Raw genomic sequence first — 20,183 nt, 5'->3', positions numbered from 1 at the left:
TGTACCACAGCTGACTGGGCGTGGTTTTGAAATTTCCTTCAAGAGGACTGTCTGTGTCATCAGAAAAGGCAAAGAGGACATGTGGCATGCAAAGTTGGTGGATGGTTTGTTCAGTCTAACTTATGATGACAATGCTGTTATATCTAATGCTGATTCTTGTTGTGTTGCACAAACTAACAAGGTTCTTCATGCAGGTTGCATTCATGATGCACATCGCAGGTTTTGTCACCTCTCTTGGCAAGCGCTAGCCAAGATGCCTGAGTTGGTTGAAGGTTTGGACATCAAACCTTGTAAATTTCACATGAAATGTGTATCTTGTGCAGAGAACAAGGTGAAGGTTGCTCCAAAAGGCAAGGAGTCTAGCAGGCAGGCTTCCAAACCCTACCAGCTAGTTCACGCAGACCTGGTAGGTCCTCTAGCGCCCTCTTTGGGTAGAGCAAGGTACTTCATGGTTCTAATTGATTCTTTTTCAAGGTACATTCATGTGTTTATGCTCGAGCAGAAATCGCAAGCATTTCCTAAGTTCAAGGCATTCTGTGCTTGGTTGGAGAATGCTCACGGTAAACGTATTGGTTGTCTGTTTACTGATCGAGGCGGGGAATTCACTTCTCAGCAGTTTGAAGCTTTCCTGACTGAGAAGGGAATCCAGCATGACTTGTCAACGCCTAGATCACCATGGATGAATGGGCTTGCGGAGAGAGCAAATCAAACGTTGCTGCAAGGGATAAAAACCTTGTTGCATGATGCCAATCTCCCTGAGAAGTTTTGGGGGGAGGCTTTGGCGAATTTTGTTTATTCTTTTAACAGGAGACTGTCATCACCTATTGGTTGTACTCCCTATGAGAAAATGTTTGGGAGGAAACCTAATGTCAAGCACTTGAGAATCTTTGGTTCTGACATGTGGGTACACACCCCACAAAGCAACAAGCTTGGGAAGCGTGGGGCACATGGTTTGTTCATGGGGTACGAAAAAGGTGCATACAGGGTATGGATGACTAATTCTAAATCCATCAAGTTCACGAGGAGTGTTGAGTACAATCCTAAGTGGGGGGGAAATGTGGGAATTTTCCAGAGTTACCCAGAGGAGGATGAAGGTGATGTGAAGAAACCACATCATGCTGAGAAAGCTGAGGAAACTGAGGATGAGGATGATGATGATGATGATCAGAGTCCGGATTCCAGTTCAGTGGGCGGCGCTGCTGCTGCTGTCAGCGACAGTGATGACACAGCAGACTACAAGAGCGCAAAGGCCTCAGTCAGACCATCTGATGCGTCTGACAATGAACTGGAAGAACCACTGTTCACCATTGGTCACTTTTCTCCTAAGAAAGAGGAGATGAGTCCAGAAGACTTGCGTCTGGTTCGCAGGTCTGAAAGGGCGACCAAAGGCAAACCTCCTAAGAGATTTGCTGATGAGTTTGCTAAGATGGCAACTGCTGTTCTTAGTAGCTCAGAGAAGGTGTGGGAACCTTCAAGCTTCAAAGAGGTCCAGGAGTTAACCTCTAAAGATGCTGAGCCTTGGCTTAATGCCATGAAGGCTGAAGTTGATTCCTTGAACAGGAACCAGACTTGGGAGCTGGTACCGGTAGTCCCAGGGATGAGACTGGTTGGCAGCAAATGGGTCTTCAAGGCCAAGACAGACCAGAATGGCAAGGTTGTCAGACACAAAGCCAGATTGGTTGCCAGAGGTTTTTCACAGGTACCAGGGCAGGATTACCACGAGACCTACTCACCCACGGTCAAATATGAGAGCATTCGGCTGATGCTCAAGATCGCTGCGGAGGAGAAACTGCATGTTTCCCATCATGACATTAATACAGCTTTTTTGTACGGGATTTTGAACGAGGAGCTGTACATGCTTCCACCTGATGGGATGCAGATACAGAAGGGAATGGTCTGTAAACTGCGGAAATCCTTATATGGTCTCAAGCAGAGTGCCAGGTGTTGGAACACAAAACTCACTGAAACGTTGCTTTCTCTAGGTTTTCACCAGGGCAAAGCTGATCCATGTGTGTTTGTCAAGGAGGAGGGGCAAAACAAACTGTATTGTTTATGTTTTGTTGATGATCTTCTGATGTTTTGGAAGAATCAGGCTTTTTACCAAAGCACCCTAGCTCAGCTGAAGGAGCACTTTGACATGAAGGATCTTGGTGAGGTATCCAACTATCTTTCTCTGCAGGTGGAGAGGGACCAAGCAGGTAATTTTCTGGTACACCAAACACAGAAAATTGCTGATGTATTAACCAGGTTGAATTTGGTTGATGCAAACCCAGCAGACACACCGATGGTGACAGGTTACCAGGTAGACAGTACTGCTGAAGCATCTTCTGACACAACGCTGTACAGATGCATTCTAGGCAAGTTAAATTTCATTGCTAGATGTTCGAGACCTGACATTGCTGTAAGCACTAACCTGCTTAGCAGACATGCTAACAATCCTACTGTTCAGGATTGGAAAGCTCTGAAGCGCATAGCCCGGTATTTGAAAGGGACTATGCACTACAGGCTGAGGTTCACCAGTCAGAAGACTGGAGGTCTTGAAATCTTTGCAGATGCAAGTTTTGGAAGTGACACCACGGATGGTACAAGCACTTCTGGAGTATGCTACATGTACAACCACTGCCTGTTTGACTGGTTGTGCAAAAAGCAGACAACAGTTAGCCTAAGTTCCTGTGAAGCAGAACTCAATGCTCTGTCATTTTCACTCATGGATTGTGAATGGTTGATGCAACTGTTTAAGGACATTGGGGTTTCTGTGAAATGTCCTATACATGTGTATCAAGACAATAGATCTTGTTTGGCTTTGCTGAACTCAGAGAGTTGCAAGCAAAGGACCAAGTACTTGCAGATTAAGCTACATCGTGCAAGAGAGTGTATTCAGAAAGGACTCATTCAGGTGTCCTACATGCCAGGAAATGAAATTCCTGCTGATCTGTTGTCTAAGGTTGTTAACAGAGAACAACTGAAGGTTTACGCACAAAGGTTGCAATTGGGTTGAACCACAGGTACCACAGGTTACACGGAAAGGGGGAGGATGTTAGGATATTTCCGTTCCACCTTAAAAGGGAGCAGGATGTTTGTATAACAGCCTGCGTAAGTTCCTGTCTCACAGGATGTTTATGTTGTAAGTTCGTTTCGTTTTTGGCTGTTTTGCCTGAGCAGTCGGAGCAGACGGTCATGCTTTTCTTTGTTCTGACCAACGCCTAATAAACTGTAAATATGCATGTTCTGCTCTCATGCTGTGCAACTTCTGTTGTGTGAATTCTGCTGATAGAGTGTGCACAAGTCCAAGAATGTGGCTATCTTTTCTTGAGGCTTCGTGTCGCTACAATTGCTAGATACTGCGTGACTAAGGGAGGTCGATGGATCGTCCGGCACCGAGCTTGGGGCTCAGATGGACTTTATCTCCCTGGCAGTATCCCAACATTTTCATGTCAGAAATATTGTGCGGCCAACACGTCGGACAGCTGTGCATCCACTTGATAAAGGATTTTAAAACCAAGTGACAAAAAGCAGCTGTGGTCTGTAGGTTCCCAGTGTTTGCTACATGGATGTACCAGGAAAAGTGCAATACCACGGGAGGAATCCCAGCAAAGCAGCTGGTCTGGATGGGGTGCTGGGGAAAGTGGTAAAAAACTGCGCTGATCAACTAGCAGGGGTCCTGACAAGGATTTTTAAGATCTCCCTGCAGACTGCTTGTGTACCATCATGTTTGAAAGCAGCCACCATTGCCCCAGTCCCAAAGAAAACAGCAATTAACTGCCTAAATGACTACAGACCCATTGCATTAACATCTGTAGTGATGAAATGCTTTGAGAAATTGGTTCTTCAACACCTTAGGACATGTTTTTACCACTGGATTTTTACCACTGAGCACCAGTTCGCTTACAGGAGAAATAGGTCAACAGAAAATGCCATAGCCATAGCTTTTCACCTTGCAGCGAGTCATCTGGAGAGACCGGGGAATTATGTCAGATTGCTGTTTATTGATTATAGCTCAGCTTTTAATACCATCCTTCCGGACATTCTTATTAAAAAGCTGATGGACTTGGACCTTTCCCCTACCATCTGTGATTGGATTAAAGACTTTCTGAGGGATCGCACACAAATAGTGAAGAATGGGCCTGTTACATGTACCTCTCTAAAGTTCAGCACTGCCACCCCACAGGGGTGCGTGCTGAGTCCCTACCTGTACTCATTGTATACATATGACTGCATTTCATCTGATCGATCCACTGCAATTATTAAGTTTGCAGATGATATCACCATAATGGGTATAATTACAGGTGGAGATGAATCAGCATATAGGGAGGAGGTTCAAAAAGTCTCCACATGGTGCCTGGAGAACAACTTGCACCTAAATATCAGCAAGACAAAGGAGTTGGTGTTGGACTTTCGGAGGAAGAGAGAGGAACTAGCCCCGTTGTATATCAGGGGTGTGTGTGTGTGGAGAGTCTCTCTTCCTTTAAATTCCTGGGAGTTCACCTTAGTGAAGACCTCACTTGGAAAATCAATACAACCCAGGTGGTTAGGAAGGCCCAACAGAGACCCCATTTCCTTAGGGTCTTGCATAAGAACAATGCCAAACAAAAAATGATGACCTCCTTCTACCGGGCCACAATAGAAAGTGTCCTTTCATGCTGTATAACAATATGGTATGCTGGTTTGACAGCCACGGACAGGAAGTCCCTACAGAGGGTGACGAATACAGCACAGTTCGCTAGATGACATTGTGGGTACCACTTTAGCTAATGGGGCTTCCCACTGCTGCCGTGCAATTTCTGTTCTCATCCTGAAGCAAAGTTCTTAACCCAAGGTACTATTTCTGGGTTAGCGGAGTCTGTAACCTGAAGCGTCTGTAACCTGAAGTGTCTGTAACCCGAGGTACCACTGTACTTCTGTAAGGGAGTAGGGTCTGTGGCAGCAGCAGCCATGAATTGAGCCAACAGACATGGGTTCAGTAAAAGAAAAGTGCTATTCATTCATAACAAATGTTCTCAACAGCTCAAGTTCTCTAGTACATGCAACGGTCTATACCAAGGCTTTGGGTGAGCCAAAAGATTCTGCAAGATCTAGACTGCCCATGCTGCTAAATGGCAATATTCTGCAGGCAGAGAAAATCCAAGCCCCACTCCTGCAGGTTTCATCTGTGGCAATGCAAAGTGGTTTAAGGATACAAATCAATCCTTTTAATAATGCCTGCTTGGTTTTATGGTAGGGAAGGGGCTGAAACATTAAGAATCACTCCTTTTAATAACAGCTACTTGCTTTTTACTGACAAACGGGCTCTGCGAGCAGGGGGTCCTGGTTCAATCTCCAGTTTAAAGGGGAGGGATGGTAGATGCCTGCTCCCAAGACCTTGGAGAGCTGCAGGCAGGCAGTCAGCAAAGACAAAATACGAGGCTAGATGGGCCCAAGGAGCTGACTATATACGGTAGCTACATAAGCTTTAAATAGCATTGCTTGGTCTCATTCTCCCACCTAGGGCGATTGTGTAATATCAGTTTACCTTACAGGACTAGGGCACAAGAAATCAACTGCTATGCACAAACACCCACAGTACGAATACTGCTGAACATTACAGTCTCCTGTATCACCACAGAGGGGAAAGTCAAGGGCAAAACTACGGCTGGTTTCACAAACGTATAGATCAGCAGTTTCCTATCTGCAAAAATGCAGTAAAAAAAGACAGGTAAGGTCATGATGCATGGCATTAAAAAAAACACCACTATAATTTGCATACTGATAATAATGCAGCGCCAGTAAGGCACATACTTTCAAGCAGCAGAGATTACTATTTTGCTCCAAAGCACACAGGAGAGAAACAAAGATCCAGGTTCGCTTTGGTGTTTAAAACTTCCCAGTACTTAAGAATATGTTTTGAGGTGCTAACCACAATAAAACTACTCATCTGGTGGCCATGAAAATGTAGGTTTAATAAGCCAATATAATGCCTATATCTAAATGAGCGACTTTAAAGGGAGAGAGAGTCAAAAAGGCTGTTCGGTCGCATTGTCCTTTACCAGTAAATGTAACAGACAAACGAGAAACTTGGAAAATCTCATCCACAACATGTGCAAGTCAAGAAAACTGCTCAAGGTATATTGCAGGCCATGCCAAGCTGCTGCAGTCGAGCTCCACAACCTTTCAGCACACATTTCACGCAGCTCAGACTTTGTTAGCAAAGAGAGTAGCAAAATGCAGCCGGGTGTACTGTTTAAAAGCCCCTTTACGAAAGGTGGTTAGCATCCAGAAAGCAGTAACCTTCCAATGTCAGCTGGGCTGTTTTAATAACTCTGGCCATATGCTTGGGTGTTTTGTGTGTGTGTGTTTTGCAAGCACTGTATCCAGCACCTGCAAGGACGGTGCAGGCTATCTTCTGCAACAGCTGGAGAAAACATTTTCCATGTTAGCTTAGAAAACAGATGGATCAGACAGCAGAATTTGGTCAAAAGGGATGTTAAGCACTTAAATGCACAAGCCAACTCAGCAGAGGTGCAGGAGGCCTCTTGCCGCAAACGTCCAACTTGCCGTTTATAAGAGGCTCTGCCCCATCTGCAACTTCCATTACTAATAATAGGAATCATATGTGCTTATCAGAGCCTGAAGAAGGCTCCTTTGATCAGAGCATTTGTTACCAGTTAGACGCAAGTCATCCAGCAGAACAGCACGCCCTCCTTTTCACAGACCATCGTTCAGTTCTCCCATTTATGATGCTGGAACACAAGGCTTTCTGATCTCGGGTTTTCTACATCCTGCTTCCATTACTGTACTTTGATACGTTAGAAACAACCTTGGCAAGGAAAGCTCACAAACCTACACTTACACACCACTGCAATATAAACAGCAACTTGGCTGCAGTTTCTGCTTCTCAAATGCAAACAGGCTTGGGGTAGTTTAAAAAACGAAAGAAGATGCTGCAGCCGAAACGAGGGCATGTTTGTGTCCACCGGAAAGGTCCGCAAGGGAACATTTAAGATCTAAGGACACTATAGACATTTGTAATCACATTGGTAGCTGACAGCCAGAAATTCCCCCACAAAACTTTTTATGTATGAAACAATCCATCTTCAGCTTCTCTAATTATTAACACTCACGACTCTAAATAACAGCGAATTCTCTGAAACTTTAAAGTCACTTTCAGGTAATATACTCAAAAGTTAAAGCTATGAGTTTAACAGGTTGAAGAAAAGTGACAGCAGTATGGAGTCAACAGTTCTGAAAAACACTGAGAACTGCAGATCTGAAAGGATGGAAACATGGGACTAGAATGAGACACTGTGTGTTGTGAGCTGGTCTCACACCCAAGAGACCAGAATTTAAATCCCCATTCAGTTATGAAGCTTATCTCTCAGCCTACCATACATCTCACAGGATTGATGCAAGGATAAAATTAAGGAGGAGAACCATGAGTGCCACCTTGGGCTCCTTGAAGGAAGGGCAGATATGTAATCTTAGAACCTTAGAAATGTAGAATTGGAAGGGACCGCGAGGGTCATCTAGTCCAACCCCCCTGCAACGCAGGGGTTTTTATTGCCCAATGTGAAACTCAAACCCACAACCCTGAGATTAAGAGTCTCATGCTCTACTGACTGAGCCATGTGGGCATAAAGGTCTGAAATCTATGAGGAAACATAGGCTGAGCTTCTAACAGTGGTCAACAAAAGCCTCTCGGAAGCTGATAAGCATGTACCTCCAAATAGGGACGTGGGTGGCACTGTGAGTAAAAGCCTCAGCGCCTAGGGCTTGCCGATCGAAAGGTCGGCGGTTCGAATCCCCGCGGCAGGGTGCGCTCCCGTTGCTCGGTCCCAGCGCCTGCCAACCTAGCAGTTCGAAAGCACTCCCGGGTGCAAGTAGATAAATAGGGACCGCTTACTAGCGGGAAGGTAAACGGCGTTTCCGTTTGCGGCTCTGGCTCGCCAGAGCAGCGATGTCACGCTGGCCACGTGACCCGGAAGTGTCTGCGGACAGCGCTGGCTCCCGGCCTATAGAGTGAGATGAGCGCACAACCCTAGAGTCTGTCCAGACTGGCCCGTACGGGCAGGGGTACCTTTACCTTTTTACCTACCTCCAAATACCAGCTGCTGGGGTCAGACAAAAGGGGGTGGTAGAGGGTTCCCCAATGACATCTGACTAGCCATCATTAGAAACAAGATGACAAGTTTGATAGGTCCTTGGTCTGACCTGGTCCTTAAGGTAAACAGCCCTCCCTGCCTCATGTTTCCCCTAGCAAAAATGATATTCAGCAGTATGCTGCTTTTAACCATGGAGATTCTATTTGATTGCCATGCTCCCATTGTGTTTTCTAGTACAGCTTTTAGCTAAAAGAACAAACACCCTTTCAAATCAGTGTGGACAGACTACTGGAAACACAGAGTATTCAACATCCAGCAATGAGCCATTAGCTGTATGTAATAGGGGAGGGCAATGATCAAGATAGTGCCAAGATAGTGCCGATGCGATCCCCATATAGGAAAGCTACATATTCCTGTATTGCATGGGGTTGGACTAGATGATCCTTGAGGTCACTTCCAACGCTGCGATTTTATGAGATTTAGGGTGCTTACAAACACCCCATTTTCACTTGCTGGAGGGTATGCAGAATGCAATCCTATGCAGTTACCTGGGAATAAGCCTCACTGTACACACCAGGTCCTACTTCCAAGTAAACATGCACATGGCTGCAGTCACAGCACAGATAAGGCAAAGCACACCCACTGCCCCATTTTCCACATCTGAAATATGTATCGCGTGCATCCTAACACGGTTGAGGTCCCAACATACCTCCATTTTTTATCCCTCTTGAAATTTAACACCATGCAACTTTAAACGAAAACCTAACCATTAGAGGACATCTGTTTCGTGCAGCACCTGTTTTCCTCAGTCCCCTTCCTCTCCCCCACCCCGGCCTCCCAAAATTTCCTCTGCTAGTTCAGAAGTCAGCGTGATTCGCTGATAATAGGAAATCTCTTTCCATCAGTAAACACAAACTGGTCCCAATCAAACAAGAATTGCAGCGCCAGAGGGGTAGACGGCGCATATCTTTAAATAAACCACCCCTCTTAACTTTTATTTTCTGCTGCAGTCGGTGTATGTATATTTATTTATTTTTTGTTAAGTGACAGAATGCATTGTTCCATGTAACCACACACACAAAACCCTATATCACCCCAGACCATAATTAAATATGGTCTCATTCTCTCTCTCTCTCTTTCTCTATGTCACACACGCAGAGAGAGAAGTAAATAGGTTACCTATAAGCAAGAATGTCAACAGACTCAGGCTTTTTCACATAACCTTTGCTATAATCCAGAACGGGAGTTGGGGGGGGGGAGAGAGACGCAGGAAAACTACATTGTGGAGCCATTTGCTCCTCCAGCCCGATACATCAAGGCGTTGCAAAACGGTCAAATTAAATCATCATTGTACCTGGAAATGGGAACTCTTCCCCTTCGCCAGATCTCCGGACTCTATTGGCCGTAAATCCAATGCACACGTTCACCCCAAGAGCAAAAGTGAAGAAGGATATTACCTGGGAACAAGGCGAGAGAGAGAGAGAGCTGGAGTTAATAAGCTACCCAGGAGCCGATCTGTTTCTTGGTTTTTTTAAAGACATTTACAATTAAAATAGAATAAACCAGCGGTTTCAACATGTTCCCCTTTGCCCACAATTCCTAACTGCTGGAAAAGCAAGCTAACCGAGTCTGAAACTTCAGAATATTAACCATCTCGGACTTCCCTGAGTGCGTTTTCTTTTCGCGCAAGGTCTCCCCCCACCAGCACCCTCGAGAGAGAGAGAGAGAGACATCGCTTTACTCCTCCTTAAAGAAACCCCGCTCCTACCTGATGCAACTGGAGACCGTTTTTCCTAGCCATGCTCAAGAGGATTCTTGAAAAGCCTCCACAGTGGGTTCTCTTTTTCTTTAAAACTGAGCGCAAGGTCTCTGTTTGCTCAGTCTATTAGCTGCAGCTAATCCCACCTGGAGAGGCTGACAGCCTCGATGTGATTTGTCCAGGGGGAGATTTCATCATGTTCCACGCACAAATCGCAGCTCTCCAGTGCAAGGAGCTGAAGGCATCCTCCTTCTCGATTCCCCACTCCCCCTCCCTCCCCAAACACACACACACACACACACACACACACACACACACACACTCTTTCATGTGGCCTCTTCTGGCAACGCACGGATTTCTTCTGTTACTGTAGCCAATAAGCCCATATTCATTTTATTCTTCTCACTAATATATGGGTTGAGAGAGAGAGAGACCAAATGTGTGTGTGTGTGCCTATCCTGGCCAAACTGCAGAGAGAAAAACCTCTTGCGCTACAACTTTAATAATATAATTACAATACAACAAACGTTTTTTTTAAAGTTTGCCCACAGTGCAACCCAAAAGCATGTTTTCTCAGAGGTAAGTCTTGGAGTAAGCCCCGTTGAAGATATTGTGCATTGGGTTGCACACTCATGCTCTTTTTATTCATAGAATTGTGGAGTTGGAAGGGACCTCAAAAAGTCATCTAGTCGAACCCCCCGCAAGGCAGAAATCTCAGCTGAAGCATCCATGACTGTTGGCCATCCAACCTCTGCTTATAACCTCCAAGGAAGAAGAGTCTACAATCTCCCAAGTGTAAATGTTTTAGGTATGTTTAGTCGGAATCTCCTTTCTTGTAACAACTACAACTTTCTCATACCCTCCAGCGAATGAACAGGGAGTGTTACAAGCATTTCCCCAATTCTCATATCAAAAGGTCATCATTGCCTCCCCTGTTACATATTGCTGAAGACTCCTTGCTAAATGTCGGCTACTGTCATGTGTTTACAAGAGCTTATCCACACTTGATTTAAAGCCTAGAGGTGTTTATTCTTTTTGATAAAAGCCACACTACAAACACATACAGTGGTACCTCGGGTTAAGAACTTAATTCGTTCTGGAGGTCCCTTCTTAATCTGAAACTGTTCTTAACCTGAGGTACCACTTTAGCTAATGGGGCCCCTTGCTGCCACCACACGATTTCTGTTCTCATCCTGAAGCAAAGTTCTTAACCCGAAGTACTATTTCTGGGTTAGCAGAGTCTGTAATCTGAAGCACCTGTAACCCGAGGTACCACTGTACTGTTCTCCACACGAGACATTTCCTACAAACCTACCTTGGTACCTGCAATACACAAGCAAGGTGTGCACTGCTTGATGAGGTAATGGTGGACTAGAACCTGCTAGACCTGGTTCAAGCCCCTGCTCAGCCACGAAGCTCTCTCAACTCAACCTCTCGCTGGGTTGTGAGGAGAAGAACCATGTTTGCCACCTTGACCTTCATTAGAGGTCAACCTAACAATTAACAAAGAAAAATGTGTGCTTGTCTCTAGCATCTATCCTAAATTGCTGAGGACCACAATACCTCAAAGACCACCTCTCCCCATATGAACCAACCCAGAACCTGTGATCATCATCTGAGGGTCTTCTTCGTGTGCCCCCTTCATGAGAGGGTGACAACAGGAGAACTAGCCTTTTCTGGTGTGGCTCCCCATTTGTAGATTGCTCTCTCCAGGGAGGCTTGCCTGGCGCCTTCAATAATAATAATAATAATAATAATAATAATAATAATAATAATAATAATAATAATATATTATTTATACTCTGCCCACCTGGCTGGGTTTCCCCAGCCACTCGGTGCGGCTCCCAACAGAACAAAACTTCCAACATTAAAAACTTCCCTAAACAGGGCTGCCTTCAGATGTCTTCTAAAAGCCATATAGTTGTTTATTTCCTTGACATCTGATGGGAGGGTGTTTCACAGGGCCGGCGCCACTACCGAGAAGGCCCTCTCTTGCATATATTTAGGTGTCAGGCAGAAACATTCCTCTTCTCTCAGGCTTTTGGCTGATTAATAATAATAATAATAATAAATTTTTATTTATACCCCGCCCTTCCCGGTTTAGGAAGGAGCAGGGCTATTGTTAGTTTTGTTTGTAGTTTGCAGTATGTATTTTTCATATTGTGAACCACCCTGTGATCCTCGAATGAAGAATGGTATATAACTTTAATAGATAAAATAATCAAATCAAATACATATTTGCAGTATTACACCACTTTAACAGTGTAATAATAATAATAATAATAATAATAATAATAATAATAATAATAAAAAATGTCACCCATCTGATCTTGGGTTGCCCCTAAAAGAAATGGATTTTGTGAGAGAGTATCCCATGCTTTCAAAACACTGCTATTCGTCCTTAAAGAAAGAAAACCTTTGATAAGCAATCCTATGCACAAAGCTGATCATCACTGATGAACACAGTTGCTGCCCAAACTGTCAGTTATGAAATTTATTTGCTCAGGCAAATTTACCAAGGTAGTGGCAGCTTTTTCTTCCCGGCCTGATGAAAACATCTTTCACTAAACTGTTTACCAACAACCACACTTAAGGACAGACAGACTTGTGATTGTCGAGCCTATAGGGAGGGGTGGAGGAAAGGCTACTTTCCCAGATTATTTAATAATAATTATCAGGCGTAGAGCTTGTGCTAGTGAACCTGGTACAATCGGCTTGTGTGCTTTCAATCGAAGTCAATTGCAGCTTCTGCAATGCATAGGCAGGCACCCAGTCTAGCCCACCGAAGTCAAAGGGAGCTTTGATAATGATTGCAACAAGCCCAAGGTCAAGATCATACCATGCAGCTTCATTAACCAGGTAGGTAGCCCACGATATTTCAAAGACTCACCACTACCCCCAACCCTGAACCGAACACACTCGTGCAACCCTGCCAAACTCAAGACGCCTGTGACTTTCAGAGCAGGCACTGGCAGAAGCCATCTGCTGGCTTCTTCCAAATGGCAATTAACAGAAGCTGCTCCTGCTTGACAAGTCATTTCCCCCCCCCCCATCCCCAGGCAGCTCTTAGTGTATACGTATATATTTTATACACACACAAATCCACATTGTGCAGCTGTGCCTTTGCCCTGTGGTTTATGTGGCAAAGCAATTACAATTCAGCAGAGGCCAAGATTTCTTGCTCAAATGATACGTTGCGTTCTACAAAGAGATGCCCAGTTTATTCTAAACCATTCGTATTTGCTTATACTGGATGGCACGGCCTAAAAACACATATAGTTAAAGCAGCACAAGGCTCTGCAGAGGCTCAGCAAGGCATAAACCATTTTCTCACATCCTAAAAGAGCCTCTATACCCAGGATGAGGTGAGGAACCTGTGCCCTTAAGGCACTGAGGCTGAACCCAACAGCAATCAGATGATGGAGGGCAACAAGAATCCCAAGCCTGCTTTATATCTCTTTCACACCGTGTATGTCTATGTTTTAGGGCAGAAGGGAGCCATTTTGAAAAATATTCACCCTTGGCATCGAATCACACAGAACAACTGGTGTCAATTGGCTTGCCAGGGAAAGAGACCAGCTATAGGTGGTCCAAGCCGTTTGATATCACACCCTCCAACATTTCTCTGCTGAAAATAGGGGCATCCTGTTTAATCATCATCATCATCATCATCATCATCATCATCATCATCTTATTATTTATACACTACCTATCTGATTGGGTTGCCCCAGCCACTCTGGACAGCTTCCAATATGCTCAGTTGTTTAGAGTGTGGTGCCAAGGTTGCAGGTTCGATCCCCATATGGGACAGCTGCATAGTCCTGCATTTCAGGGGGTTGGACTAGATGATCCTCAGCGCCCCTTAATTCTAAAATTCTATGATTCTATGATATAAAAACACAATAAAACATTTTTTAAAAAAAAACCTTCCCTATACAGTGGTGCCTCGGGTTACAGATGCTTCAGGTTACAGACGCTTCAGGTTACAGACTCCGCTAACCCAGAAATAGTACCTCAGGTTAAGAACTTTACCTCAGGATGAGAACAGAAATCGTGCAGCGGCAGCAGGAGGCCCCATTAGCTAAAGTGGTACCTCAGGTTAAGAACAGTTTCAGGTTAAGAATGGACCTCCGGAACGAATTAAGTTCTTAACCCGAGGTACCACTGTACAGGACTGCCTTCAGTCATCTTCCTTGGCTCAGGAGTAGCACAATTCACACCCTTCAACATTTCTCTGCTGGAAATAGGGTTGTCCTAAGTAAAAGTGGAGAATTCTGGGATCAAACCAGGAATCAGGACGGCTTCTGTAAATGCAGGGCTGTCTCTGGCAAAGCAGGGGGACTTGGGGGGTATGTAATATCAGAAATCCTCCTCAGGTGCTACCACGGCGAATTGACAATTTGTTGCTCCTTTCTATGCAGGGTTGAGCGAACTTCAGGCCTAGGGGCCAAATATGGTCCCCAGACCTCTCTGTTTGGCCCTTAGGACACTCCTCAAGTCACATCACTCCCTGGCTGGAATGGCTCCATGAATTATGACAATGCCTCTGGCTTGTCTGGGTGGTGGATGGGGAAGAATGTGTGAGTGCATATAGAGATTAGCCTACTACTGTACCTGCATAAAGCTTACACTACGGCTCCGCCCACTTTTGCCCCTGACCCCACCCGTCAGTGAAATGTGGCCCCTAGGAGATTTCCCAGAAAGGAATGTGGCCCTCAGGTTCTTCGCCCCTGCTCAAACGGTATTGCAAAATCTGCCAGCTAAGTGAAAGCATCTCAATTTTACGGTCGGGCTGGCTTTACAAAAGACCACCTGTCCACCTGGCTGTTGTTGCATTTAACAAACTGAAAGTGCTCTGCGTATATTCTGTGTCATCCCAGCAAGAACCCTGCGAGGTAGATCGCTAGGACTAGCACGAGGAAAGTGGGAATTTGCTATAAGGTGCATTTGTCGGCAAGAAGAAATTTGAAGCAGGGACAGCTGATAGCTGCTCTCTGCTGGGCTCTTATATGGGAAAGCACTGAAAACAGGGAGACCCATTCTCTTTGGCAAGCTGATCCTAAACGGCACGTTGGCAGAAAATGCTGTTTACTTTCAGATGACCCGTTTGCAGGAGCTCTCATGTTAAACAATGTGGCTCTTGATGTTTCATAGGCGAGGACGGACTCCTAAATAGAAGTGGAGTGGCCTGCTAAGGTCTATCCAATCACAAAAGCTACAATCCCTTGAGGGCAGTCATGTGTCCATTGCAGGAAGGAAAGGACCTCCTCTGGGGTGGGCATAACTGCCCCAGTTGCTGTTCACCCATCACAGTGCCCATAGCAGCATAAACACCATACATTTAAAGCACATGCAGAGAGAGAGAGAGTGAGAGCTCAAAGAATCCTGGAAACTGTAGCTTCCCCCTGCAGAGCTACAATTCCCAGCACCCTTAACAAACTACAGTTCTCAGGGTTCTTGGGGGTGGGGAGGCATGTACAGTGGACGCTCAGGTTGCAAACGTGATCCGTGCGGGAGGCACGTTCGCAACCTGCAGCGCCGCATCTGCGCATGCGCGGGTTGCGAACCGGCGCTTCGGCGCTTCGGCGCTTCGGTGCATATGCGACCGCCAAAACCTGGAAGTAACCCGTTCCACTACTTCTGGCTTTCAGCACATCCATAACCCGAAAAAACACAACCTGAAGCATCTGTAACCCGAGGTATGACTGTTCTTTAAATCCACAGTATGTAGGCAGCCCGTGTCAACACAAATACGGTGCCAAGATTCACTTTGAGCAAGATTATATGCCAGACGTGTAAAAGGTGATTCATAAATTGACGAATAAACAACTTCTCATTTTACTTCTCTCACCTGAGAAAAAGGCAACATTGACCCAGGCCAGGGCGTACTGCTCAAAGGGTGGGCTCCTAGTCCTAGCAATATATAGATGCTGGCTTATACCAAGTTGGGCCACTAGCCCATTTATCTCAGTACTATACTGTCAACTCTGGCTGGCAGTTCATCTCCAGGGTCTCAGATGCCAGGGATTGAATTTAGGACCTTTGAAATGCAAGCGTGTGCTCTTCAGCCCCGACCTAGCCTTCTTAGGGTTTTATAGTGCCTAAAATTTGCTACGCATCTTCTTCTGAACTGGCCTTCTTGTTTCTGCTAATTCGACAGCATAAATTAAGCTGAGAAAAAATCGGCATCCAAAAGCACGGTCTTCTTTCCTCCCTGAAGTAAAACAAAAACGCTCTCACTTATATCCAGCTGTGAAGGTGGCGGTGGAAATGGCCGAGGCTGGTTTTTCGAGGGCTGCTTTCAGATAAGACACCACCATTCTATGCATTTGTGTGATTTAAAGAGCATTTGCTACCTCTTTGGATTTGGATAGCAGTTTCAGGGTCTATAACTGCACATGGTCTGAAACAGGGGTCAGCAAACTTTTTCAGCACGGGGCCGGTCCACTGTCCCTCAGACCTTGTGGGGGGCCGGACTAAATTGGGGGTGGTGGTGAATGAATTCCTATGCTCCACAAATAACCCAGAGATGCATTTTAAATAAAAGGACACATTCTACTCATGTAAAAACACGCTGATTGCTGGACCGTCCGTGGGCTGAATTTAGAAGGTGATTGGGTCGGATCCAGCCCCCAGACCTTAGTTTGCCTACCCATGGCCTGAAACCACAATGGAGAAGGGAACTACCCCTAAATGGTGCATCTTAGCATCAACTGCCCTCTTACCTCGCAGTATTTTGATTTCAGGATTCAGAAAACCAGATTAGAATCATAGGTCTGGAAGGTACATTGTAGGCCCATAGCTGTCAACTTTTCCCTTTTCTTGCGAGGAATCCTATTTGGAATAAGGAAATTTCCCTTAAAAAAGGGAAATGTTGACAGCTATGTGTAGGCCATCTCTTCCAATTCCCTGCCTGCTTCCAGAGTCCTGGAGTTAAAGCTTTTCCAAGAGATGGTTGTTCAGCCTCTGCTTGCAAAAAAGACCACAGCAAACAACTGAGTCCATTGCTCAACTGCTCTTGCTTAAGGATCCCAACCACATTATCCATTTAATGCAGTATCATACATTTATAAACAATCATGGCTTCCTCCCCAAAGAATCCTAGAAACTGGGGTTTGTTAAGGGCGCTGGGAGTTGTTTGGAGAACCCTATTTCTCCCACAATTTTCAGAATTCAGAATTAAACCACTCTGGAAGGCCTCGCTGAGGTCACATCCATACCATACATTTAGAGTGCATTTATTATACTTTAACAGTCATGGCTTCCACTGCAAAAATCCTGGTAACTGTGGCGGCGGCAATGAGACTATCATCCTTCTCCTTAATCTTGGGTCACATCCACAGCAAACATTTAAAGAACATGACTTCACCCAAAGTAGTGAACTGTAGTTTGTTACGTGTTCTTGGGTTGTAGCTCTATTAGGTGTCATCTACAGAGCCTAGGGCTTGCCGATCAGATGGTTGGCAATTCGAATCCCCGCGACGGGGTGAGCTCCCATTGCTCGGTCCCTGCTCCTGCCAACCTAGCAGTTTGAAAGCACGTCAAAGTGCAAGTAGATAAATAGGTACCGCTCCGGCGGGAAGGTAAACAGCGTTTCCATGCGCTGCTCTGGTTCACCAGAAGCGGCTTAGTCCTGCTGGCCACATGACCCGGAAGCTGTATGCAGGCTCCCACGGCCAATAAAGCGAGATGAGTGCTGCAACCCCAGAGTTGGTCATGACTGGACCTAACGGTCAGGGGTCCCTTTACCTTTAGCTTTACAGTTCTCAGGGTTCTTTAAGGCGAAGTCATGTGCTTTAATTGTATGGTGTGCAAACATGGCGAGTGAAACAAACGCAGCAGTTCCAAATGCCTGGTGTGAAAGTACCCTTGCTCTCCTCAAAGGTATGGAATAGCACGATTTGTACTTTAGAATACCCCAGTGAGGATACAGCAGAAGACATCTCAGCAATACAGAAGGAATTCATTAAACACAAGTCCGACTAGTGCTAATTCTTATGTAAGCAGACTTTTACTGCAGGGGGTTGCATTACTAATGAACTGGCCCTTTACTGGAAGCAGGGATGATTTCACTTTCCAAATCATTCATAGCAATCCAAAACTTTCTCGTTTGTTGTCATTTCACATAGATGATGAATTGGCCAACATTGTTTAAATGGAAGCTCTTGTTTCGTTGAATAATCAGTAAGAATGTATATTTTATTGTATTTATCTACATCATCTGTGCTCTATAATAAATGTTTCCTGTCATCCGCACTGACCTTCTCCCCCTGCCCACTGGCGCCCTTCAGATACTTTGGACAATGGCCATCATACCCAACCATTAGCCATGCTGGCTCAGATGATGGAAGTTTCACTTTAAAACATCTGGACGGCACCAGATTGGAGAACGCTGGTCAAAAAATATATTTGTGAAAAGTGCAATTTGAGTAAGAGGCAGGGATGGGGTGGGGGGGGGGAAGAAGCTGTCTTCCAGCTCTAGGGTTGCTTTTCTGTAGGATATGATGCACGGCTATGGATTTGCTGGTCTGCAAAAGTGCTATGTAGTTTGCTTCCACCAACACTTGACTTGCTTATTTAACAATAAAAACCCCAAGTCTCTAAAGGCCTTAAGTCTCCAGTAATCTCTCCTCCAAAATGAAACCAAACCTAACAGAGGTTGTGGGAGAGTTTAGTGCAGTGGTCAGCAACCTTTTTCAGCCATGGGCTGGTCCACCGTCCCTCAGACCATGTGGGGGGGCTGGACTATATTGGGGGGGAGGGAATGAACGAAATCCTACGCCCCACAAATAACCCAGAGATGCATTTTAAATAAAAGCACACATTCTACTCACGTAAAAACACCAGACAGGCCCCACAAATAACCCAGAGATGCATTTTAAATAAAAGGACACATTCTACTCATGTAAAAACATACTGATTCCTGGACCGTCCGCGGGCCAGATTGAGAAGGCGATTGGGCCGCATCCAGCCCACAGGCCTTAGGTTGCCTACCCATGGCTTAGTGGGTAGAGCCTGAGATTGTTAGTATTTGTATTTGCATTTGTAGTGTAAATGAATTTCACAAAGAATAAAGGGTATTGGGGAAAGGGTATGGCAGTTGGCAGTTGACAGCTGTTTAGTTTATTCTTTGACTGAGAACATGGAAACATGGTGACTTCAAGCAGACGCTGTCCGGAGGAGTTTGTGAGGACAAGCAAGCTATGGATTAATAACTCAGGCACTGCTATGAAGGAGTTTTGAAAACAAAAAGGATTAAACCCTCTCTTGGGTTCAAAAGAGAGAAACGCATTGTATTCACACACACACACGCAAACACATGAATAATACTTGTTGTTAAAAGACATCTGAAGGCAGCCCTGTTCAGGGAAGTTTCTAGTGTACGATGTTGTATTGTGTTTTTACTACAGTGGTATCACAGGTTAAGAACTTAATTCATTCTGGAGGTCCGTTCTTAACCTGAAACCACTTCAGCTAATGGGGCTTCCTGCTGCCGCTGTGCCACTGTCACGCGATTTCTGTTCTCATCCTGAAGCAAAGTTCTTAACCCGAGGTACTATTTCTGGGTTAGCGGAGTCTATAACCTGAAGCGAATGTAACCTGAAGCATCTGTAACCCAAGGTACCACTGTATTTCTTTTGTTGGAAGCTGCCAAGAAGAGTGGCTGGGGCAACCCTGTCAGATGGGTGCTATATAAATTATTAGTATTCTCATCTTTGTCATCAACTTTTGCCAACCTGACAAGTAAAGATAAATCTTCAAGTGCTATGTCAGGTGTCTATTTTATCACAAATAGCTAGTACCAATGTCAATAAGGATTTTGGCAAATCACGGAGCAAGCAGAAGAAAACCACGGACAAATGGAAGTGTAGCTTTGCCCTCACCCCAAAACAGTGCCAGCCCTACCATTCCACAAGATGAAGATTTTTGCTGTGTGCCTTTGAGCCCCTATCAGTGCAACGCTTCTGGTGACGGGACCAACAACTCTTCTTGTATTGAACTTGCTGACCCCGGATTCTCCATACAGTCCTGCTGCAGCTGTTGTGTAACTGTGAACACAAAACTCCCGTTTCCCCTATAATTTCTGTAACATCTGATGAAAGGTTGCACATGTAGCAGCTTCAGAAGCAAAGCCTCGCATGTGGGCCACTGCTAGGGAGCTCATTCCTAAAGAGCCCCACAGCCGCCAGAAACCTCGCTCAAGGTCATGGGGAAATCTGTAATTTTTGTGCCACTTCTACCGCAATAAGAAACTTGAAGGAGGGGATAAAACTGAAACTTTGTTTTGAAAGAGGGGAGGAAAAGTTACATTAAAAAGTGTGCTAAGAACTAGCATTGGTTTTGGACGC

General features: G+C 45.2%; 1 protein-coding gene across 4 annotated transcripts in view; it reads right to left on the bottom strand.

The window, feature by feature from the left end:
• ENPP2 (ectonucleotide pyrophosphatase/phosphodiesterase 2) overlaps positions 1 to 20,183 on the bottom strand; it is a 91,823-nt gene that overhangs the window by 56,956 nt on the left and 14,684 nt on the right. For 2 of the 4 annotated variants that reach the window (XM_053395382.1, XM_053395385.1), the window contains exons 1-2: positions 9,844 to 10,066; positions 9,430 to 9,532 (exon numbers count right to left, since the gene is read on the bottom strand). In XM_053395382.1, coding sequence (XP_053251357.1) covers positions 9,430 to 9,532; positions 9,844 to 9,876 — 136 coding nt within the window. In that variant the 5' untranslated portion in view covers positions 9,877 to 10,066. Of the gene's footprint in view, positions 1 to 9,429; positions 9,533 to 9,843; positions 10,070 to 20,183 lie in introns of those variants that run through there. The other 2 variants (XM_053395386.1, XM_053395383.1) reach the window with 2 other exon arrangements.

The sequence above is a fragment of the Podarcis raffonei genome, chromosome 7 (assembly GCF_027172205.1).
Source record: "Podarcis raffonei isolate rPodRaf1 chromosome 7, rPodRaf1.pri, whole genome shotgun sequence".
In the NCBI taxonomy this organism is placed as follows: domain Eukaryota; kingdom Metazoa; phylum Chordata; class Lepidosauria; order Squamata; family Lacertidae; genus Podarcis; species Podarcis raffonei.
Note: the sequence above shows the minus strand (reverse complement) of the source record. Positions and strands in the feature narration are given on the sequence as shown.